At 38.2% G+C, this 23,752-nt stretch overlaps 2 protein-coding genes across 3 annotated transcripts in view; one reads left to right on the top strand and one right to left on the bottom strand.

Annotated features, from left to right (window-relative positions):
- Positions 1–78: 78 nt before the first annotated feature.
- On the top strand, positions 79–18,121 carry LOC111858258 (testicular acid phosphatase homolog). 2 transcript variants are annotated; one of them, XM_023839870.2, is made up of 14 exons: positions 79–1,732; positions 3,966–4,052; positions 7,076–8,225; positions 8,752–8,857; positions 8,937–9,032; positions 9,639–9,725; positions 10,291–10,446; positions 11,726–11,824; positions 12,633–12,728; positions 13,047–13,179; positions 15,891–15,973; positions 16,066–16,172; positions 17,616–17,794; positions 17,926–18,121. In XM_023839870.2, exons 3-14 carry the CDS (start codon positions 8,206–8,208, stop codon positions 18,015–18,017), a joined length of 1,254 nt encoding a protein of 417 aa, XP_023695638.1. In that variant the 5' UTR covers positions 79–1,732; positions 3,966–4,052; positions 7,076–8,205; the 3' UTR covers positions 18,018–18,121. The 2 variants fall into 2 exon arrangements, with proteins under 2 accessions (XP_023695638.1, XP_023695636.1); XM_023839868.2 differs by having other exon boundaries at positions 7,076–8,857.
- Positions 18,122–21,999: 3,878 nt separating this feature from the next.
- mybpc2b (myosin binding protein Cb) overlaps positions 22,000–23,752 on the bottom strand; it is a 39,340-nt gene continuing 37,587 nt past the window's right edge. The window contains exons 27-28 of the mRNA XM_072712656.1: positions 23,297–23,483; positions 22,000–22,144 (exon numbers count right to left, since the gene is read on the bottom strand). Coding sequence (XP_072568757.1) covers positions 22,122–22,144; positions 23,297–23,483 — 210 coding nt within the window. The 3' untranslated portion in view covers positions 22,000–22,121. The remainder of the gene's footprint in view (positions 22,145–23,296; positions 23,484–23,752) is intronic.

Consider the following 23,752-nt stretch of genomic DNA (forward strand, 5'->3'; position numbering starts at 1 on the left):
CATTTTAAAAGGTAAGCGAATCCATTTAATAGAAGAGACAGAGACTGGATTAAAATGATGTTTGTTGAGTTTTTTAATGAAAAAGGACAAATAAATGAAAAATCTAGAAAGTTATAGATAAAATAAGTGTTTCTTTGTGTTTATTCAGTTTTATTTTTTCCTTTTTTAAAATCAAGTGTTGTTATCTCAATTGTAATATTGTTAATGTTATTATTATAATTATGGTTATTGTTACAAAAATGTTCTGTTAGCAGAAGTCACGTCAAAATTAAAAACTTGGCACATAAAATGGTGAGCGTACTCTAAAACAAGTGGCAATTAGATTTTTTTTTTCTTTTTCTGAATTAATGTTGAGCTTGACACTGTGTACTGTGTATGTGTGGATATGCGTGTGTGTCCAATGACCAAACACAATCCTACAAAGATCATGACATTCAATCAAGCTATAATTCTCTTCCACTTCCAACCGTCTCATTTCTTAATGTTACAGCTCTGTTCCTTAAGTGGCACCACAATGTCAACATCATTGCCCTGTTTCCATGGAAATATCTTGCCCAAATATTTCAACATCTAGCACTGAATAATCCAGTGTCAACCGATGAAAATCCAGTCTAGCGCCTTCCAAAAAGCCCAATCAATTTATGTCAATACAAATATACAACATAAAATGAAAAAGGAACCTTGGTCTTTAGTCAAACATATGTGTTGGCTTTATTCTGTCTGTTTTAAACAAGCCTAATACTTAATACATAATTAATGTTACTGTGCAAATGGCTTGTTTTTTTGTGAGTAGTTGAGGGAAGTGACAGACAACAATCAAAACAATCAAATAATCAGATAATTTAGTGAACTTCTTGCTCAACAACCTCACGAACTTTTATTGTTGCTACTGTAATTTGAATTATTTATAAATGTACTAATACATAAATCCAGCCAGTTGTACTGTACTGTAAAAACATATCCATACTCATTAATTAAAGCACCCGTGGAATAGTGTTCAGTCATGCAGAAATAAAGAGAAAGAAACACATGGGTTTTATTTAAATTATGACTTTGAAGGATACAAAAATCCTCAAAAAAAAACTGTTATTTTTCTGCACAAATATTATCAGTTGCATTTTGCAATCTATAAGACTTTTACAGATGATACAAGACAAAAGTAGGAGCCTCTGTAGATGATATGCTAGTTTTGTGCCAGTTTATTATGGCCCTTTTTAAAATAAAACTAAAGAAATCATTTTTAGTTTGACCTGTCACCCATTTGAGCTCAGAATGTACTCTTAGGCAATTTTTTTCAGTATAATATATGTGCCTCAACTTAAACATGTTCTTTTGGGTATTCCTATATTGCCTTTTATTGTTTAATGGTAGAATCAACTATTACAAATTAATTTAATTACCAGAGTAATAAGAGTTTACAAAAGTGGCAAACGTGCATTTTTGCTTAAGATTTGGTAAATTATTTATTTGTAAAAAATGTGTCATATTGTAATGATTATATGGGGATATAAGTGCAGGAGCAACAGCTTTAGTTCTGGAATCTTACAAAAAAAAGCAAATGAAATCTGATCGTTTGCCAAATCTGCAGTCCAAGCAAAGCCAGACAGTCACAAAATAGTTCCAAACCACAAGATGAACAGCAAGAAGATCAGGAGGGCAAGAGGAAGTCAAAGTCAAACACCGGAAAACAAAGCAAACACTCAGAATGGCAGGACACTCGATTCTTTGGAAGGTATTAAACTCAGGCCTTTTAATCCATGCCAATTAACCAGGTTGATGAGCTTCAGGTGAGCCTGGTATTCAGGTAAGGCAGAGCTGCAACCAACTACTGTAGGTGTGGCCAGATGGACGTTCTGCTGGGTGCTCGCATGTTACAGTTTGTCTTTTGCCAATAGCTGCTGATGCGCTGTAGCATGTTCCTAAGCATTATAGTTATTTTAAAAATCCACATATCTTTGATCAGATAGGCAATAAAACAAAAGGAAAATGTGCTGCTCTAAATTGACTGAGTCACCCCAGGCAGAGTACCTCACTTAAAGTAAAATTTGAATTAGAATAAAATCGCATAATTCTGATTTGGTTATCAGTAGAGAGTGATTTAAGTGCATAACTGATGTTCTCTTGATCTACTGATTCCTCCTGAATCCATGAGCTTTGAGGCATATCCTCCTTTGCTCAGTGTTGTGTTAACTTAACTTGTTGTTAAAATCCTTACAAATAATAAATTATCAATGGTAAATTATTCTGTAATCTTCTCCAGGTAAATAACTGAATGAATAACATATCTGCAGATCAGTTACATGAAGAAGTGGGTAAATGCATAGCATGTTAACCAAAGATATATTCTTAGAATGATGAACAAATCACGTTTTCCCCACTGTTTACCATTATGCAATGAACCCAAGTTCAAATGTTATAAAGAACTACAAACACATGAGTTAAGGACATTGGTTGTGGTCATTTATGTCTTTCACAGGTCTGGGAAATTGTGCGGCAATGAGAAAACTATATACAATGCAATTATCTATCTTGTTATATTATTCCTTTGTTTTTCCATATTCTAAAAATATTCAAATATCTGTAAAAATGTTGAGTTCTTGGTATCATCATTACACTGTTGCAGAAATCCTCCAAACTGGTTTTCCATGCATGTGACATCAACTATTAGGAATAATGGATTATATTAAGAATATTCAGCCAAACACAATCCTTAACAATGAACAATTATGGAAAACATAAAAGGCAGTTCTTGTTTCAACATTGAACATATCTTTAAAAAAAACCCTCTTTGCTGAAATGAAAGCACAGAATTGCTAAATCTGAATAAAATGGATCTACCATTACAGTAATTACCTGTATGAGGTAACTGGAAAGTGAACAAATGCAGTAAAATCTAAAGGTGAGGGCCGAACTGCATTATAACTTCATTAGTTAAAAGAAAATACACTGCCAACATGGCGAAACAGTAATAAGACACATTAGCCCATGTTTTATCTTTAAATATAATGATATGTTTCAGCAATTTTACATTTGCTACATTGTATAATATGTGGGGTGACCATTGATATATGATACACTCTGTCCCTTAAGTGCTCCATTCCTTGAGACTCCTCAGCCTCTTTCATGTATCGCTCTTCACTTACTGTCACACTCTTCTTGCCATTAGCACCCTGTTCACCTAGTTAACAGAGTGCACAATGGCGCTGTCTGTTCAGACTCTAACAGGGTGCATGCTCTATTTGACGCCTGCTTTGTGGGTCTGCCAAGACGAGAATGGCCCCAGCACAGAGTATCTCACAGTCTGCAAACGTTAGATAGTAGAACTTTAGATGAAGAAAGGATCCGGGAAGCTTAATCAGCCCCCCGTGTATATAACAGTTCTGTGACCAGGCACAGCACTGCCTGTGGAATTTACTTGCATTTGTTTCCGGGCATTTTAAAATTAATTGCTAATAGCAAATTTTGGCTCCTAATCTTCATTCATTTTTTTGCCCCTCCTCTGTATTTGGTAATGTACATATGCTAAAAATGTATATTATTTGAATGGAATTAATTAATAAGTAACTGATTCGCAGAGGGGAAGAAGAGGGTAGAACTGAGATAAAATAATTCTTTTTTTCATTTCATACTGAAGAGAAACATTTTGATTTATATTTTTAGAATAAAGACTATATTTGTATATTAAAGTAGCCCAATATATATAGAAAGTATATGTATAAATCATCTATTTAGAGAGAAATGTAAGTATATTGTTATATAGTACTTTTGTTGAGTTTTAGCCAGTATAAGATGCATTTACATTTCTCTACACATATATGATTATATTGTTTCTGTATCTATTCAGCTCATTTAAATTGCCTTCTTTCTAAAATATATTCCAGTATTAGGTATATAATCTATGTGTTTTCCCCCAGCTTAAGTTTGAAGACATATAATGGTGGAACAAACGTGTTGTTGCCCTTCAGAGTTCCATGTGCTGTTCTTCTTGGTCGTTAGCATCCACCTAATTGCATGACGCTCCCCGGATCATTACCTCCATCTGCTGCTTTAAGGTATTTGTTTGCAATGATTTAAAAAACTGCTGTTACTGTAACTGGGTTTCAAATGAATGTTAATGTTAATATGCGTATATATGTATATGCTTATACATATATATTTGTATAAATCAGAAGCCGAAGGACATGTGCCAATTTTTTGATAACCAAATTTGTTCTGATAATGAGCTGTCTGGGATAATAAAAACATTCAAAAAGGTGTCTGTTTCTACATAACAGTCCTGTGTTTTCCTAAATATAAAAACGGTGTAAGCATATGTCTACTGGAAGAAGCACTAATCCCAAAACCAGCCTTCTGGGTCTTAAATAACCCAATCAGCCTAATAATTCTGCACCTACAGTATAATATGCAGCCAGAAACGGTGGTGGTGGGAGAATGAATCCATTTAATTAATCTTGTGCCAGGCTTTTCTCAGAGCACCGTGACAGCCCAGAAATTGTTAACATGAAGACTTTGAGAGAAGAGAAATGATGCTGACCATTAGTCATATAGAATGCGTATACACAGTCAACATAGATTTCATTGTTTTGCTCCATAGGGTGAATGTTTTGCCTGTGGTCGAAATTTCACCATGCGAGTGTGTGTGGGTTATCCCCCAGTTGCAAAAGTGTCAGTTTCTCTTTCTTCTGTTTCCTCTGACTGTGTATGCTTGAAATTGTATTTGTATATGCATTTCAGAACCACACAGTGAATTAAAACTGACAATTTATGCTATTCAACTAATATGTGCAGTACTGTGCAATGAAAAAAGTCTATCTATCTATCTATCTATCTATCTATCTATCTATCTAATAATTCCTAGACACGAATGGCAAGACAGATCTGGAATAAAAAGAGGACAGTAAGAGATCTGTCATCCTATTTCACTGTACAGTACTATATCATGTTCCACTGTAGTTACACTGTAATTATGTGGTTGTCACTAATCAGTGACTCTAGTTCAGTCCCCAATCCGATCCATCTTTCAGTATCATTTAATGTTGATGTGCAGTGATGTCACCATTCATGCCTTCCTGCTCGGCTGTGATTCAGTCATTAAGAATAACCGTTGACCTGGGGGTTAATCAATCACCTCGTAATAATGCTCTTAGACTCCACTCACTCTCTCCTACCTTCTCCTCTGTTCTTACACTCCATTTACACCTCCTTTCTCACCTTTGTCCTCATATTTCTTTCTGTTCGGAAGAAAGGCATTTGTTTTCCTTAGGAGGAAAAAGCAAAGTGACATTATGAGATGAGCTATTGATCTCAAAGCTGAGAAAATGGCAGATTGTGATGACCTGCATATTCCTAAACACACGGCATTGGCCAATTTATTAATATGTTTGCTTGAAAAGATGACAGTTGTCCACACTTTTAACCAACGTGTTACCGCAATGAGTAAAGTATCGCAATCGAGAACGTTTGATGTCTTCTGTCTTTTGCTGTTGTTGATGTGATCAGTGTGGGTTTCAAAGCAATCAGAAAAAAATGGGTATCCTTCATCATTGTGTCTTCATAAATGATGATTTTGTAAAAATGCTCACAAAATATAATTTTTGGAAAACACACTCTGGAATGTGCCTTTGGTGTTTGTAGAAAGCTAGATTTTTTAGTTCCTTATTACACGATTTTATCAGAGGGTGCTGCATGATTGCAAAGTCCCTTCATTTATAACAATTAGTAGCCATTAATTCAAATGAATTTTTTACTAAGGCAATTCAGGTCAAGCCCTTGCCAAAGAACTTTTGAAAGATAACTAGGCATTTCCTGGTAAATGAACCTGTGCCCATTTTGACTGTAAATCCAGTTCAACATAAATCAGCTCAGACTACAATATCTCACGTTCTGAGTTTGATGTACCACATTATTCCAAAGTCGACATTCCAAGCTGTATAACTAGATGAATATACCATGTGAGATAGACACAATTTCATTGGGTGGGGCCCAATTAATAAAGGCTACATCTGCAATACATGAATTCATTACTTCACATGGAAAACACAAATGCAGGTAGTCAAGGCGATATCAAAATGTGTCACAGCGCTGCATGATTGAAACTAAATTACAAGTTAACTGCTGTCATCCACTAGGTGGTGATGTGAGCTATGAAAAAAGATGTTTAAACATTGCAAAATGTTTCATTGCTCTACTAAAAAAAACTGAAAATAGAAAATCTAATTAGCTGTGCAAACTCAAATGTAACCTCGCTAAAAATGTAAGTTCAAGAATAAAGGTCTGCCACAGAAAGATCAAACAGCAGTGAGATAAATAGTCCAGCAACAGCCTAAATAAACAATTGATGATGTTTGGTGAGTGACATTAGCATTGTTCACAGATCCCTTTGCTTCCTCCCCCACCCCCTTTTGCTTGTGCCCTGCTTCTTACTGAAGCATTGCCATGGCGACTGAGAAATGTGGGAATACCTCTGTCCTTCAGAAAGCGAGAGAAGGAGGCAACTAATGGTGATAATTAAAATACATAGGCCGACTTACTGACTCAAAAAAGCACTATGACATTTCAGCTGTGACACTGCATTGAAGGAAAGTATTTATATATTGAATATGCAGACAAAAAATGTTATCAATCACACCAAGATGAGAATAGGTATCATTTGCCAGTCAGAATAGTTATATATGTATGAATTCTAGTAATTGGTTTATTAGTCTATCAATGTGTTTTCAGAATTTCCAATCTGTAGACAGACTGCAGTCACCATGACAACCTGCAGCTTAAAATAGCCCTCACTCTTCTTGCCTCTCTCCTTCCTTTGCCCAATATTTTCACTCAATCCCCTTATCACCTACACCCAAAAGTAGCGCAGTGGATGTGTGCTGTTATGTTCAATTACTCTGTGTTTCCACAAGTACTCTCTACCCTGTTCCTCCATGTAAAAATTATGTTCAAATATATTTCATTGGTTGCTTGTGTTTCCATGGAAACCATCTTGAAACCATGGCAACTGTTTGAACTGAGCCAAACGTTTTCTCTAAACTGCTGCATTCATCCTCTCTCCCCCCCTTGTTTTTTCTCATTGCAGTGTTGGTGTAAGACTACGGACTGTCTGCGGCTCTGTCCACGTGCTCGCCAATTGATAGGAGTTCCCCCTTCTAGAATGAAACATTTGGAAAATATAGTGATACCTACACCTGTTCATTTGTCGATGTTAGTGCCAGAGATGTGACTGTGCTTTCTGCTGTTGTATCACGGTTGTTCCTCTATTGCCAGTAACGGTATTGAAATACAACTGCAGTTGGTAATCCTTCGACAAAAATTGCACTATGTATGCATAAGAATCACAGCAACTGTGGGAAGAAAAAAATAAAAGGAAAAAAGGTTTTGTAAGCTGGCAGTAAAGCGAAATAAAAAAACACAGAAATTGTCAAATTAACAATTAATGTGGTAAAGGGCCTTGTTAAATAAGGTAAAAATTTCACTGTCTGCAGTGTGAAAAGTACCTTTGTTTTTCACAGGTGCTTTGTGATCAACTTACCTAACTGTTAGGCCTATTTATAATGTAAGATGCTTTATTTTAGCTTACCTACAACTTCAGGACACTGATAGCTGAACCTGCATATTCTCATTCTGAATTAATAAGGATCTTGAATCTATAGAACAGAAAATCATGTTATAAGTAACCATTTACACCTTTTCCAAACGGGCTCACAATGGTTTATCTGTAAAAGTGGGAATATCGGCGAGCAACTAACTATATTTTTGTATTAAAGAAATTCAGATCATTTCACAGAGGATTTTTTACCCTGTTAAGTAGAAAGAATAGCATGCTAATGTCTAGCCTCAGGTTAGAGGGCAAATTATTTCCATGGCCAAATAGTTAGGGCTAGCAAACTTTTTTGTAACACAGAGATATAAAAGATTGTTATCTGAAAATGCCCAATCCTCACACACCCAGAATCCAGACAGGGTTAGTTATGTGACAGACACAAACAAGCTAAGGTCAAGCACAATTTGAAGCTTATTTTAAATCTGATGTCATCCAAACACAGTAATGTAATTCATACTTGTTTCATGTTTTTCTTTTTCCTTCAGATGTCGAATATTCATTACACAGGTTCTCTCAAAGTCCCTTGCTACAAACAGCACTCTAACTGTTCTTAAAAAGCACTATAATTGCCAGAAAAGGTAATAAGCGTTTGTGATACGCAGGTGATGAAAGGCGGGATCTTCAGGTAAATGTGATATAAGGCAGTATCTGCAGTACAGGATTTAGCACTGTGTCACAGAAAAAGAGACTGCAGAGGTGCATTTGTGGTACACAAAGTGTTTAAAGGTAAATGCGCTTAAAGGGATGGGATAAGGGAGATACAGTAGAAGGACTCATCAATTTAGTAGAAAAGTTAATAAAGCAGGAAGGCTATTGAATTTATTTTTTCTGTTTTTCTATTTATTTATTTAACCAAACTGAGTACAAATGTTAGATTTTAGAATTTATTCAGATCAGCAAAAATAATTTGGGTCGAAAAACAAAGGTAGATGATAATTCAAGTCATATATGTATTTTTAAGTACATTAAAGTTCAATGGTAGACTTGCATATCACCTGAATGAGAACTAAAAAATAACTAATTATTGTACAGTAGGTGACATTGAATAATGGGGTAATTTTCAAGACAATGGTCACCTCAACGCATTCATTTGGTTACAAAGGAAGGACATTGATCACTTATTGTAATCATTTCCTATACCCTGTCGATAGAGACAGAAAGCAGACAGGAATGTGGAGCTGTCTCTGGTGTCTGGGATGCATCTTCGTCCTCTCCTGGGCCTCCTCGGAATCTCGTGTCTTAAAGTTTGTGGCAGTTGTAAGTCTGCAAACAGTCTCTGTTGGCACACTGGTTCCTGACACACTGTGAGTCAGTATTAATGTGCGCCTTTTTCCAGGTGTTTCGCCACGGGGATCGCTCTCCTATTGAGTCATTTCCCAGCGATCCTCACAAAGAGGAAATATGGGCACAAGGATTCGGGCAGCTGACAGAGGTACAGCCTGGGTCACTGACTCTGACTGAAGCTCTATGCGGGAAGTAATCAATGTAAAATCTGAGCATCGTTTAATCTCAAAAACTGTACATTCACTCTCTGTAGAACGCACATTCCTATAATGGTATGCTGTCATGCATTTGTTTGCTCAACAAAATGCATTGTATTATAGTACTCAGAAAAATAATAGACTTTTCACTGAGTGCATTAAAAACAGAAAGGAAGGCGGGGGGAGCTTGCAAATAATCACACATTTACATTGAGTAACTGTTGTGAATTTGTAAAGCAGCCCGGAGGCTTTTTATACCTCCCCTAAAATGAGAAAGCAATAATGGAATCATGCTTTACCCTATATTTTAAATGGCTTTTAAAATAGAAAATAAAGAAATAGAACTTCTTTCCGAAAATGCAGAGCTATATTTATCTGCAAACTTTACAAAATGGAAAAACTAGTTTTCCTAAGAGGTTCCAGACAAATTAGGTTGGTCACATAATCATTTGAATCACCAGCCCACCTTAAAAAAAAGTCTGTTCTGTGTCATTTTTTGTTAAGGCCTGTTATTGCCCATGACGCTATACAATGACATGATGCATTTCTATTTACAGTTAGGCATGAGGCAGCAGTATGAACTAGGGCGGTTTTTAAGGAAGCGCTACGCCGGCTTCCTTGGCGACGACTATGACGCCCGAGAGGTGAGTGTGCGCACCCCTGACAGATGTTCTTGTGAGTGACGGTGTCTGTGGCCAGAATTACATGTCATGTATGATGACACTTTGGCCCTCCTCACTGTGTCCCACAAGGTGTCTATACTATAATTACACAGATCAGATTCTGCACACTGTCTCTGACCTCTCTGTTCTCTTTCTGCGAAGCAACATGTAATTACCACTGTAATTATAATTCTCTCCATCCCACTGTTGCTGACACTCTGTCTCTGTCTCTTTAACTCCGTATTTGTCTCTTTCTATGGTTTCTCCTCCTCACTCCTTGTCTCCCTCCTCCCTTCCCGTGTTTTTTTTTTTACTGTACTGTCTAAACATTCTCTGTCCTCCACTTATCCTTCACTCTTTTCCTGCTCCACTTTTAATTTTGATTGTAAGAATAGAAAAATTAAATTTGATGAGCAGTCTGCATGCCGGCAAGATGTTTGTCAGAATTCCCATTGATGTTGGTACAGTAGGTTGCAAGTGATCTAGCAGGAGGTCTGGTTCTGTCCTGAGCCCGGCCGGTAGATGACACTAATCCTCCTCCTCTTAGGTCTATGTACAAAGCACCGACTACGACCGTACTTTGATGAGCGCCCAAGCTAACCTGGCCGGGCTCTTCCCCCCAAATCGGCACCCCCCCCCCATTAGCCCCCAACTGCCTTGGCGCCCCATTCCTGTGCACACCACTCCCAAGTCCCAGGACAAGGTGAGGGGCACCGGGACTCTAAGTGGAATTATAGCATCTTCTCGGACTGTCCAGCCAGCCATGGCAGGCTGATAATTATGTAATTCCTGGCAAAACTGGTTGTGTTGGTGTCTGTAGGGAACTTTGGGTCGTTTTTATAAGAATGCTGAGTGTGTGATGTCTGGTCCTACATGCTGGAATGTAAGAAATCCTCCTCTTTTTTGTCACCGTGGGAATATTTAGTTATTTTAATGAGCAATATTTACATGCAAACCTAGAATTTGTGTTTTATCTTTAAGGCCTATGCATTCCCACAACCCTTACAAATTAGCAACATTTAATCACATCTTTCCAGTTTATCCTTCAGTAGTACCATTACCTTGAGTGCTCATCACGTTCACTGCAGTTTTCACACAGGCACAGAAAGTCAGCATGTGTTCACCATTCCAGCCTCACCCTCCTCATAAGGCTCCAACAAACAGTGCTGCACGAAGTAATAGGCATTTTCATGGAATCTTCTCCTACAAAACACATTTGCTAAATCTGTGGTATAAATTTGTGGCCTGGGTAAACATACTAATGCAGACAGTCCCCAGGTTATGAACGAGATCCGTTCCCTAAGTCGGTCTTTAAGTTGAATTTGTAGGTAAGTCGGAAAAAGAATAATACAGCATAATAATAATAATTATAGGGTAATAATAAAAGTGACTACATACAGTACTGTACTGTGCCTGGAGCTGACAAACCGCTGAAGCTGCACAATGTGTTCACGAGCGTCACAAAGTAGTGCGTGCATTCATTATTACCAACCATTGTGTCTAACTTGGATTTTTAATGTAATGGGCTTTATGGCAGTCTGTTCTTTCTGTAAGTATGTGTTGCCTTAAACTCGTTCTTAAACTCGGCACTGCCTGTAGGTCTATATAAAAATTGTTTGGATTGTTAGATTATTTTAAGGATGTCGTCCATTCTTTGAAACCCTCCGTGATAGGGTATAAATGCTGGTGCACTATTAATTTTTAATGAGTGCAAATATTCATTTGGAAGTTGAAAATTGGTAAAGATGGGTGAATACTCTTTTATTACAACTGGCAGACTTTCATTGTGTCAAGTTAACTTAAACCATGTTTTACAATTGTGTTCAAGTAAACTATATTTAGCCATTTGACAGAACCTGGACAGGAACTGTAATATTTATAAAAAATCTTAATTATCCTGTCGCTCTACTGAAGCCTTTTAGCAATCATTTCAAGAACAATTAATTCATAAGACATTAACATACAGTCTGCTTTTCTCTCAGCTGTTAAAAACACCTGCCAAACATTGTCCCAGATTCAGAGAGCTGATGACAGAAACATTTTCCAGTGCAGAGTATCAGAGAGCACTGAAGACTTATAAGGTCGGCAAAGAAACCTTCAAATGTTATTCTTGTTCCTTTGAGTCTGTCACTTGACCTAATGTCCCTTTCCTTTCCTTTATGTCTGTGTCAGACTTTGTTATTCTGTTTCCTTACCGGTTTGTTTCTGTCATTCTGTCCCAAATTTTCCGCTGCTATTATTGATATTTTCTTTTGCCAAAATTAATTTTAAATTCTTACCTTCTTTTATATTTAAAATTAAACAAGAGATTAAATTACAGGGAAAAAATTAATGTGAAAAACTTTAATTAAACAGACTATCATGAGTCTCATTAAACAAGTAAATGGATTCTTGAGAGCCCTGTACCTCAATCAGATAGATTCTGTGAAAGTCATTGCCCTCTTGTGGCAGATCTGAAAAATTGCAGTTTTAATACCTCCGTGTCACATCTTCACTGTGCTGTGTTGCTCATGATTGTCCGTTCCCTATGTTCTTATACTGTAATAAGTTAGACTAAGTTTGGAAAGAGTTAAAAATGCCCAGCGTCCTGCAGTGTAACCTTTCTGTTCAGCAATTAACTTAGAGCTAAACCAGCTTAGTTAATTTGAATTGCTTCCGAGTGATATGTGTACAAACTTGTACAATTGGAAAGTGTGAAGCTGAAACCCGTTTAACATGCATTGTGTGAAAGACTCGCCGAAGTATCTGAATATTAAGTAGCTATTTATACTGTATAGTTCAGCTAACATCGGTATTATCTTCCCTGTATAATTTCAGTGTAATGGGTGGTATTTTCTAAAGGCTCTTCTGATTCTTTCCTCTCTTTTGCATAAATGCATTCTGTAACAGGACTTCATCCAGGAAATTTCAAATCACACTGGTTACCCGGTAGACAGGCTGGTTATGCGGAAAATCTGGAGGGTGTATGACACACTGAACTGTCAGGTAATTACTTTTAAATGGGAGAGGCATACAAATTGTTAAATTAAATTCTAATTTAGAATGCAATCATTTAAAATTTAATTGATAACTGATTTCATTGACTAATACATAATGCTTATTAAATTAACTGCACATCGACCTAACAAATTAAATAACAAAAAAAAGCTGTAATGACTTATAATGCATTAGCAATCAGATGCTTTAATTATGATTGAAAAAACTGAAATAAGTTAATGTACCTCAGCAACATTGCTACTTAAAGTGTTACTCCAATATCCCAATTGCAATGAATTAATGTATTTTTATTTATTTATTACATAGAGAATTCATAACCTCACCCTGCCCGGCTGGGCAACCCAGCACGTGTTTAATACCTTGGAGGAAATCGCTTCTTTTGAGGTCATGTACAGTGTGTTCACCTACAAGCGGAAAGACAAGGCCAGACTGGCTGGGGGTGAGTTGCCAGTCACAGCGGACGACTCCTTTCTTTCCATCTTTCTGTTATTGCTGCAGATTTTGATTTTGTTCTGACACAGCTGCTGACTGACTCTACTTAGTGTTTTATACTTTCTAATTGCACTCTTATCAGCGCAAATCCTCTGTGCTCTACCATGTTTGTAAATAGAAAATACAGCCAAAAATAGGTAATACATCAGCAATGTAGCCAAAGGCCTTGTACTTGTTGGTGGATTGGTTGATTCTGAATTATAAAGTGATGATCCCCAAAGATTCAGCCATGACCATGTTACTCAAACAAAATGAATGAAAATAAACCAAAATGCATTAAACTTCTGATAGCTAAGGTGCATTGCAGTTGCAAGTTCTTTCTGAGGAGTAAGACTCTGTTTTTAAGGAGTATGGCACATGGTGACTATGACTGAAAGTGTTCGCTGAACACAGTTGGAATGATACGCTCGTGTAATGTTAAGGGATTTAATAAGCTTGGGCTCCAACGGGGTAGATCGAGTCTTGGTGATGTTGTGGAACCGAGGTTCCACAATTAAACGAATGGGAAAATTTAAAAAGCCTTATATTTTAGCATTATAGCTTGTATCTTATTTGCATAGTAGCAACCATTAAGCAAAGGCATACACTTTCGGCTTACACTTTTGTAGCAAATTCAATTTGCAAATCCAAGCGCAGGGGAGTCTTCTGTTTGCTGCTACTTTTGCGTGAATCGGAGCCTGCTCTCGAAAATGTATGAACAAGTTTTAAATGTGACCCGGCACCTTTTCAGACTGAAACCAAAGCCTTCACATGAAGGTTGCTAAATCACACCATTTTTTCTTGGCAATCAAGCATATATAAAGTATGCTGTTTGTCCTCTGGCACAAGTAGGCGAAGATTGGTGTAAGGTAAGAGATACACAGACACCTCTTGTGTGTGAATCAAGGGAAAAGCATCTTGGAATCAGGTGCGTCTTTAAGCAGGTAAAAATGAGGCTGAACAGCATCTCATGTTAGATTACGAATAAGTGTACTACTGTTATTCAAAATTAAGTTTTTTTAAAAAGTATTTTCAAGCTTCTTCTACGAATATAGATTTTTAAACAAATTGTTGATTTCAGGGTTTATTGTTTATTTAATCAGTAAGTATGATAAATTCATAAAAACTACAAATTACAGTTTTAAAATTATTATTATATTTTATTTTTCACCACATGTGTTTCGTTTTTCCTGAGAAACACATTTGGTTTAAAATGATCATGACCTTACAAGACATCTTTAGAAAATTAATGGAATTTAAACCATGTGGCTCATGTAATCAACAGTTCAATCAATGTTATGTAATTAAGGGTTTATTTGGAATATAAAACAGTGTACACAGGAGTTCACAGGAATTACAGGGGGAGCTGAGTGTTTTAACGCAATGTTCTTAAGGGTTATGCAACAATTAAATGGACTTAAGCAACCTAATATTCACATCTAAGAAAAATGAACATTTTTGTTCACTTTCTGTATATTAACTAAATATTTGGCTCCCTTTCCTCATATGAAATCACAGTTTCAAGGCAGCAATGTCTCATCATGAAAGATTCTGCTAAACTCAAATTTCATATGTATATCATTCTAACATGTTATTTCTGTTTGACTTCTAATTTACAGTCTCAGGACTTTGAAAGGTCAAAGGTACAAGCTTACTGGGAGATGGTTGCTTTTCTTAATTTAATTAAAATGTTAAAGTGCTCATTAGAATATAAGTTTTACATTCGGGAGATGAAAGTGTCTAAAGCAAATTTCATTCTTGTTTTATTTTCTGATTGGAAAATTCTGATTTGAGGCATTAGACAATTTTTATCACTCTTTTCAGAAGTAATACGTTTTATGAAGCCTGACATACATACAGCAAGATACAGTCGGCAACACATAAAAAGATTATGTTTGTATATGGTTAAAATGGAAGAGTACTGCAAAGGTTATCGTTATGTTTCATATTATTCAATTGATTGCCCAGACAAAAGTTGCCATAACCCAGGGCACAGGGTTTGAGTGTCACGATGTTTCTGGAGATGCAGTCGTCGCTGCCTCGTTACAGGGAAGCCTGGCCCTGCAGACTTCATTGCGACTGCATGTCCATGGGAAGCAGTAACAATGCAACAATGCTCACACTTAATTCCCTTCTAAGCCCTAAAGTCTTGCTGTCTTTGGCTCCTGATCCTTGCCTGTTCCCTTTCTGCCATGTAGAAGTATGATTCTGACTTGCTTGTCTTACTAACCACGGCTGCATGTCCTTGATGTCGAATCCTGGTTCCCTTGCTTGTTCCCTGCTCCTCCAGGTCCTGATTCCTGGTTCCTTAACTTGTCAGACTGGCCCTTCACTTTTTCTCCTAATGTCCTTCTCAGAACACAGATAAGACAATCCTGGGAGGCAGACCGTCCTCTATAGCAAAGCTGCAGTGCCCATTAAGCACTTTGGTGTTTGTCCAAACAGAAGGCTAAGCTTCAGCAACAATTACAGAATTACCAATTAGATTACAACATTTTCATAATTTTACAACAATAACAGTTTTACAGTTTTAATATTACATAACTGGAAGCCAAAAGGGGTGTTTGTTTGAACGAGGGGTGAATCCAACTAAATACACTCATCGTGGAAACCACTCAAAAATGTAAAATTAAGCATTTAAAATGACATTTAACAAGAATAATGCATCATTAATTTCAGGAGTATTGTTGAATGCCATCCTTGGGAACTTCACGAGCGCTGTGAAGAGGGACAACGAATTGAAGCTTGTTATGTATTCTGCGGTAGGTGGAGCCTGTCTCCCAATGCTAACGTGCTAATGTGCCTGGTGCCGTTAGCCAGCTTGCCTGCTGATGGTTCCCTTTCTGCCCTTCAGCATGACTCCACGCTCATCACCCTCCAGGCTGCCCTCGACATCTACAGCGGCCGCCTGCCGCCTTACGCTGCCTGTCAGCTCTTTGAGTTTTACCAGGAGAAAAATGGGTTCGTAACGTCGCAAGAAAACATAAATACAGTACTGGAGTTATGGGTGCATGTGTAGCTTTATTATTTAATACATTATCCATCAATCCTCTGTAACCACTTATCCAGTACAGGGTTGTCTTGAGCTTAGTGCCAACGTTGGGCAATTTAGAACGTGGGACAGAAACACTTTATATTACCTGCTATGTTTTATCAGTCTCTGTTTCAGTGTATTTCGGGAAACTTTCTACTCGCTCTTCACACAAAGCTTGTGGTATTGTGCAATCACTGCAAACCACATAGCTGCTCATGGTATCACAGTGTGGCTCGCTTTAGAACTCCATCTCAGCCTTTGCTTACGTGATGCTGGTGGAGGAAAACGTTTCCTGACTCGCTCTTGCAAAATATCCCAAAGTGGCTCAATAATATTCAGATCTGGTGACCGTGCAGACTCTGGGAGATGTTCAACTTGAATTTCATATTCATCATACTACTCTGTCACCAGGTAAGCTGTGTTTATTGGTGCATTGTCATCGTCATACATGGCAACACCTTCGGGGTACAATGTTTGAACCATTGGGTGAACATGGTCCACCAGAATGGTTCGGTAGCCCTTTGTAGTGTCTATCTAGAAGAATTATTTGGCCTCGGAAATGCCATGATATTGCAGCCCATACCATCACTGATCCATGTCTTTGCTGCACACTGGTTACACACCAGTCCAGTTGGTAAGCAATTCTGGGGCATCCCCACACCATAACTCTCACTGATATGGGAAAGACAGTGAAGGTGGACTCATCAGAGAACAATGTGTGCTTCACATTGTCCACAACCCAAGATTTGCACTGCTGGCACTATTGAAATGAACGTTTAGCACTGGCACGAGTGACCAAAGTTTTGGCTATAGCAGCCCGACCATGCACTTTGAGCCTGTGGAGCTCCCGACGAACAGTTTTGGTGGAAACAGGAGAGTAGAGGAGCGCATTTAATTCTGCAATGAATTAATTTGATTTTATGTTTCTTGGATACAATCCGGGTTAATACCCGGACGTCCCTTTCAGACAGCTTCCTCTTGCTTCCACAGTTACTCCTGTTGGATGTGGTCCGTCCTTTGTAGTGGTATGCTGACATTACCCTGGATACCGTAGCTCTTTATACACCAGAAAGACTTGCTGATCACAGTTGCACCAGTGAGATGCACACCAACAATTTGTCCTCTTTTTAACTGTTATGCTGTATGGATTGTAATACTTTATGTACAGCTCTGTTATTGCTCTGCTAATTCAACTTTCACACTTTGCTCTTACTGATGGAATGTGCAACTGGTGCAGATTCGCCACCAAGCTGCGCATATATAGGTGTGAAACCTCAAACACCAGTTTGGCCATTGTCTCAGTTTAATTGTCCAACCCCTATATTTGTTGCATTTTTACAAAATACCTACTGTGTCTCCTCTGTTACTAGGATGTATTCCATCTCCTTGTTTTACCGAAATGACTCAGCCCATGACCCCTACCCAACCCCTGTGCCCGGCTGTCCTGTAAACCCATGTCCGCTCATCAGCTTCACTGAGGTTACCAACGATGTCATTGCCCCAGACTGGGATGCAGAATGTGGACTGAAACAGACTGATTCTCACTCCGGTGAGACATAAATTGTGAATAACGTTTTAAGTAAACAGAGTTACATTAATATCTATTGTGTTTTTTTTTTTTTTTTTTTTTAACAAAGGTGGCTTTATTTCAAACACTCACAAATATAATTTTTTTTTCAGGAATTCTTGCAGTTCTGTCAGCTGTGGTGGCTGTCCTCATCATGGCACTGCTAGCTACCATAGTTTTTTCTATCTACAGGAGAAGATGTTGAGGTTCTAAGTGATCAGCTACCAACTGGTATCTTCTTTTGTGTTGCCATAACACTGTAACTTTTGATTGTATCATTACAGATTAAAGGCAATGTTGTGCAAATAATTCTGCTGACCAATACCATCCGATTGTGAGCTATTAGTGGAGGAATGAGCCAGGGTCAGGGAAAAAAATAGATGTTATCACTGTGAATGTAGAGTCTTCTGTACTACTTATAATCAGAAATTTAACATTGAGGTGTGACTTGATTTTGCACCCCTTTATCCATATATATATATATATATATATATATATATATATATATATATATATATATATATATATATATATATATCTTGCTTACATAAGAAAACTGTTTGCTACACATTTAGCAACAAAAACCTTATTGTTAAGAGAACGTTTTAGACAAATGGTGCTTATGAGACTTCATTTTAATGAACGTGTTACACAAGACAAAAAGAAAGGTACATGCTCAGCGATGGTCAACCTGCCCTTGTGTTCATGGCAAGATGTTCCGATTGAGGAAAGAAAATGATGCCCGCTACTTTTTTAAAATACCACGTGTAGTAAAAATTGCATTTTGATCAAAATGTCCATCAGGTTGTACCATGGGCTTGATCCCTGTCCAGGCTTTGGGAATCAGTGGGTTCTACTTTGTGATACATGGTTGCTTATATCACTAATACATAGGTATATGTGATTTATTTAGACCAGTGTTTCTCAATCTGGTTCTCGGGGACCAGCAAAAATGTGGACTGTATGGCAGGGAGCTGGGAGGGAGGAAAAACGTGGTCTGTGGGGCCCCCAGGACTGGATTAGGAAACACTGCCTCAGTCTATTTTATTGCTATTAACCAATCTGACCTCATGTGAAAAAAATAAGATGTTAATGGTTGCTGCTTGTTTAACCTGACTTATTTGCTTAAACAGGAATTTAAGTCAGAAAAAACCTTTGCAGTGATTATATTTTCTGGAAATAAGTAACAACATTTTTATTGCTCCTACAGTCCAGACTCATATTTACTTCTCACCCTCCATAGCACTGCCTTCTGTGTCACTTTGATACTTAAACACTTGATTCAGTTATTTATACCAGCTGAAGATATAGTATATAGTGTATAGTATAGTGTAGGGCTGGGCAATATGGCCAAAATTAGGTCACCGTATCAATATTCGATATGTATCGATATTATTAAAATATCTCTAAAATACTTTTTAAAAGTCAGGACAGAAAGTCAGAATGAATTATGGTTTTATTTATTCACAGCAATGTTTCCCAACTAAAAAACATAAGAAGTACAAAACAATATCACATAAGAAAAAAACTCTTAATTCTTAGAAAAAAATCAAATTGTCTAAATACCCAAGGTGCCTATAATGTACGCAAATTCACTCAGTGACAAAAAAAGTGGAGCGCCCAGAAGTAATGGTCCGATTTGGATGTAATTTGGTACACGTGCAGACCAGCAATGGCTATGTAAATGATTCGATTTGCAAGGAGCTAACAGGTCTAGTCACCAGACACAGAGGACGCCTCATAGACGCATTAGACAGCATTACCAGCACTTGACGGAGTTTGAAAGGGGTCACATTGTGGGTTTGCGTGAGGCCGGGTGGTCGTAACGTGCAATTGCCCGGCATGTGGGGCATGCAGATGTCACAGTCGGCTGATGTTGGAACCAATGAACATGTGAGGGCACCCACATACATCGTGAAGGTTATGGTCACCCAAGACAGACCACATCAAGGGAGGAATGTGGATATTGTGCGCCAAGCATTACAGAACCCCATGACATCTGCGCCTGCCATCCGGACACAGGTATTGGACTCTCTACAACACCCCATATCATCCCACACTGTGTCTTGATGACTGGCATGAGCCAGACTATCAGTTCACCGTCCCATGCATAGGCTGCTGTTAACACCACACAGAGACAGCTGCGTTTGGAGTGGTGCTGTAACTGGGAGGCATGGACTGATGACAAGTGGCATCGCACCATGATCAGCGATGAATCTTGGCTCTGCATTGCTATGGATGACCCTTGTATGGGTATGGCGGCGCCTGAGGAGAGAGGACCAATCCTAACAATGTTGTGGAGAGACACACTGGCGTTACTCCTAGAATCATGGTGTGGGGAGCCATAGGGTATGACTTCAGGTCATCTCTGGTAGTGATTCCGGGGACCCTGACGGCACAGCGCTACGTCAGTGACATCCTGCGTCCACATGTCTTACCCCTCCTGAGACAGCACCCTGGTGCAGTCTTTCAATAAGACAACGCCCGTCCACACGTGTCTATGGGCTGCGTGCGTCGTGTTGAGGTCCTCCTGTGGCCAGCCAGGTCCCCCGATCTTTCCCCAATCGAACATGTGTCATCAACTCGGACGTCAACTTGGATGTTGACTCAGACCCAGTGCCAATCTGCAGGATCTCGAGGGCCAGTTAAAACAGCTGTGAGCCAACTTGCCGCAGAAGAGGATAGAAGGGCTGTACAACTCCCTTCCGCACCATATTGCCGCATATATGCAGGCCGGGGGGGTTAGGGTGGGTGCCACACCCTACTGACATGGGACCATCAGTGTGCTCGTACTACCAACTCTGTTGTCCACTTCATCTGATATTATAATCATTGCGATACAGTCACATGACCTTTCACCATGTGCAGATTCAGTATATTTCCACCACTCTGTCTGGGTGCTTAACTTTTTTTGTCACTGAGTGTATTTCAAGTATTTAACAATTAAGTTAAGTGCTTATATTCAAAATAAGACATAACATCATTTTTTCAGTTCTGATTTGTTCCTCTGCTGAACTGTTTCACATGAACCAAAAAAGAATTAAAAACTGCCTGAAATGTAAAAAGTATTTGTTGTTATTGCTGTTCAAACATTAAATGTATGGAACCAAATTACAGACAGCACTGCAAAGAAGCATGTGTACTGTAAACAAAATCACATATGTATTACAAACAAAACTGATGTATTTTCTTTGCCAAATTTTGTAATAGTTATTTTTTCTTTACATTTCACTTTTTTGGTGCTCATTATTCCATACGGTGTACATGTTGCATTTTACAATACTTTTTTTTCTCTTTGCGCTGTATTTTCCCTTGTGTTTCACTATCTGGCCTCTTTTTGACCATGATATGGGTGGCTGGGTGGGGCTTTGTGGGGGTGTCTGTCACTACCCGATCTGTGCCACCTGCCTGATTTGTGCCATGCGCATCTGCACATGCCATCATGCACATACCACATTACATTTTCTGGCAGTGCCCGATCTGTTCGTCCTGCCATTTTAGAGCGAAATTGTCTACATTCATTTACAATAAATAAAGTCTATATAACGATACATTATCACGATATGTCATATGTAAAAATGCATGAGATATAGGATTAGAAATTGAAATAGCCCAGCCCTAGTATAGTATTGTACGGTGTAACTGACTGTTTATTGTGATTATAACAATAAAGTCTTGAATCCACTGCTAGCTGAAATACTTTTGGATGACAATCTGAATATCGGTCTTTAAGGATGGGAGAACAATTAATTTGATATAACCAATTAAAGGAAATGGTCACTTGATGTATTTCATTGATTTGACTTTGATCTTGGTCTGTGTGTTTGACTCCCACGCTGGCTCTGAGCATGCAGATCCTCCATGTTCACCCCATAGTCATGTGGACCAGATACCATGGTTAACTCCCACAGCTTAAATACAGGGGTGTTCTGGCAAAGAGACACCTCTAAATTGCCCATAGTGTGTGGATTGGCATCCAGGACAAACCTGGCCCTGTGATGCCTGGGAAGGGCTCCAAGCTCGCCGTGACCCTCTGCTGGATAAATATTTAGGGGAAATGGATGGATTTCTTATTGTGGAAATGTTTTATTCCTAATGGTGCTAACTTTTTAATCTATTTGCCTGCATGTGTACTCTGGTAGCAAGGGATTAAAAGAGCTTACTGAAAATAATACAAACACAAAAAGTTAAGATTTGAATAACAATTTATTTAATTATTTATTTTTCGTGTTGTAAATTAGCATTTAAAGTGAAGTCCGCCTTGTGTTTCCTTCATCTTTTTCTCCGGGTTTATCTTTCGTATTTTCTTTCACTTTTTCTCTATGGGGATAGCTGGAGATAAAAGAGAAAAATAAATACTTATTTAATATTGCAACATCTGATTTAGCAGAATTTGTTTGCTCATTAGACCTGGTTTTCATGCAGCTGTACTATAAAACATCAAATATCACGGCAACCATAACAACTGATAAATTAATGTCAAAAAATATTATTCTGTATCAGTTTTGTAACTGTTGTGTATTTAGTCATACTGAGGCTCACTCTTACTGTGCTAACTGTGTATCAAGATGTTTCATATGCAGATTTTCCTTTTATAAATTTTATTAAGCCTTTACGTATCAATTTAGGCCGAGCAGCAAGTCAAAGCCGAAAAGCCAAGAAACAAATAAAAGTTGCTTATTTAAGGAATAAACCATGATGAGGTCTGTGGTTATATGAAAATAATCAAAGACAACTTGCCATAATGCTAACCAAGTTGATTATTTTCGTATAACCGCACACCTTCCCAGTGGATTATCTTGCTTATAGCATGGGTAACAAACAGAAAATACAATAGAATAAACCAGTCAGTTAATTTTCAGAATGAAATGATCAAAGTTAGCATTTAAATAATGTTCAATGTGCTCAGTGTAACAATATTCCACTGATAAGCGCTGGGAAGTTCCACTGCCGCACCAGCAATATGGGGCAGAAGTATATCGCTTATTGATTGAAGTTTCTGAAGCAAAAATATGGAGATGAAAGCAAAAAGGGTGTTCATTAATGTATTAAATGTAAATAAGGTACAAAAATAATTCCATCTGCTCAGTTTTTGCTCTTTTCCCCACACGTCCACATACTGTAACTGGTATTCTCTGAGGAATCCATGTTGTTAGTGTCGTAATCACATGATCAGAGACTAGTTGACATCAAGTTTAAAGTGGCATCGCAGAGCAGTAAAGTTGACTTGTCAACTAGTCAGTGCAACCCCTAATGGGTCGAACATCTGGTCAGGCTACTCACTGGAAGCGGCAAGTCTATTAAGTTACCATAGAAACAGTCAACAGTACTTCCATTTAGAAGACCAAGGAATATTATGCTGATACGAATGACTGCTTATTTATGAGTAAAAAGTCATACTGTATTTTATATTAATGTGTGCATAGTACATATTAAGATAGAACATTTAAATAACAATCCCATCATGAAGGTCACGGGCGGTACCTCGGATCTCCAGCTTGCACTCCACCTCATCCTGGCCGAGCTCATTGATAGCCCTGCAGCTGTACCTCCCCCCATCGAATGTGCTCGGCTTCCTGATGTTGAGGGTCAGCACGCCCTGGTTGTTCTGCATGATATATTTGGGGTCTTCTCCAATGATCATGTTATTCTTCATCCACATGATCTTAGGCTGGGAGAGGATAAAGATTGCGGATGCAACATCTGTTTTATTCAGTGCTTTGCGGTTTAGAGTGAGCCAGTGGCCAAGCCGGAACATTAACTCTAGTCCCCTGCGTCATGGGTTTTTAGTTTTCATGAAGAATTAAATAAATACAGGTTATTTAATATGTTAGTCTGGTGTGTTTTTGACAGAATTCAGGAATTAGCATCTATTACTCCAAGACACATGTAAATGATTCCCTCAAACTGAAAAATCCACAGTGGGCCACATTAATTTAT

The sequence above is a fragment of the Paramormyrops kingsleyae genome, chromosome 5, assembly GCF_048594095.1.
Source record: "Paramormyrops kingsleyae isolate MSU_618 chromosome 5, PKINGS_0.4, whole genome shotgun sequence".
Classification (NCBI taxonomy): domain Eukaryota; kingdom Metazoa; phylum Chordata; class Actinopteri; order Osteoglossiformes; family Mormyridae; genus Paramormyrops; species Paramormyrops kingsleyae.

Coding starts and splice junctions, on each gene's coding strand:
- LOC111858258 (XM_023839868.2), top strand. CDS start 8,669: ATGGTCACCTCAACGCATTCATTTGGTTACAAAGGAAGGACATTGATC. Junction 9,033..9,638: donor GATTCGGGCAGCTGACAGAG/GTACAGCCTGGG, acceptor TTCTATTTACAG/TTAGGCATGAGGCAGCAGTA. Junction 11,825..12,632: donor GAGCACTGAAGACTTATAAG/GTCGGCAAAGAA, acceptor ATTCTGTAACAG/GACTTCATCCAGGAAATTTC.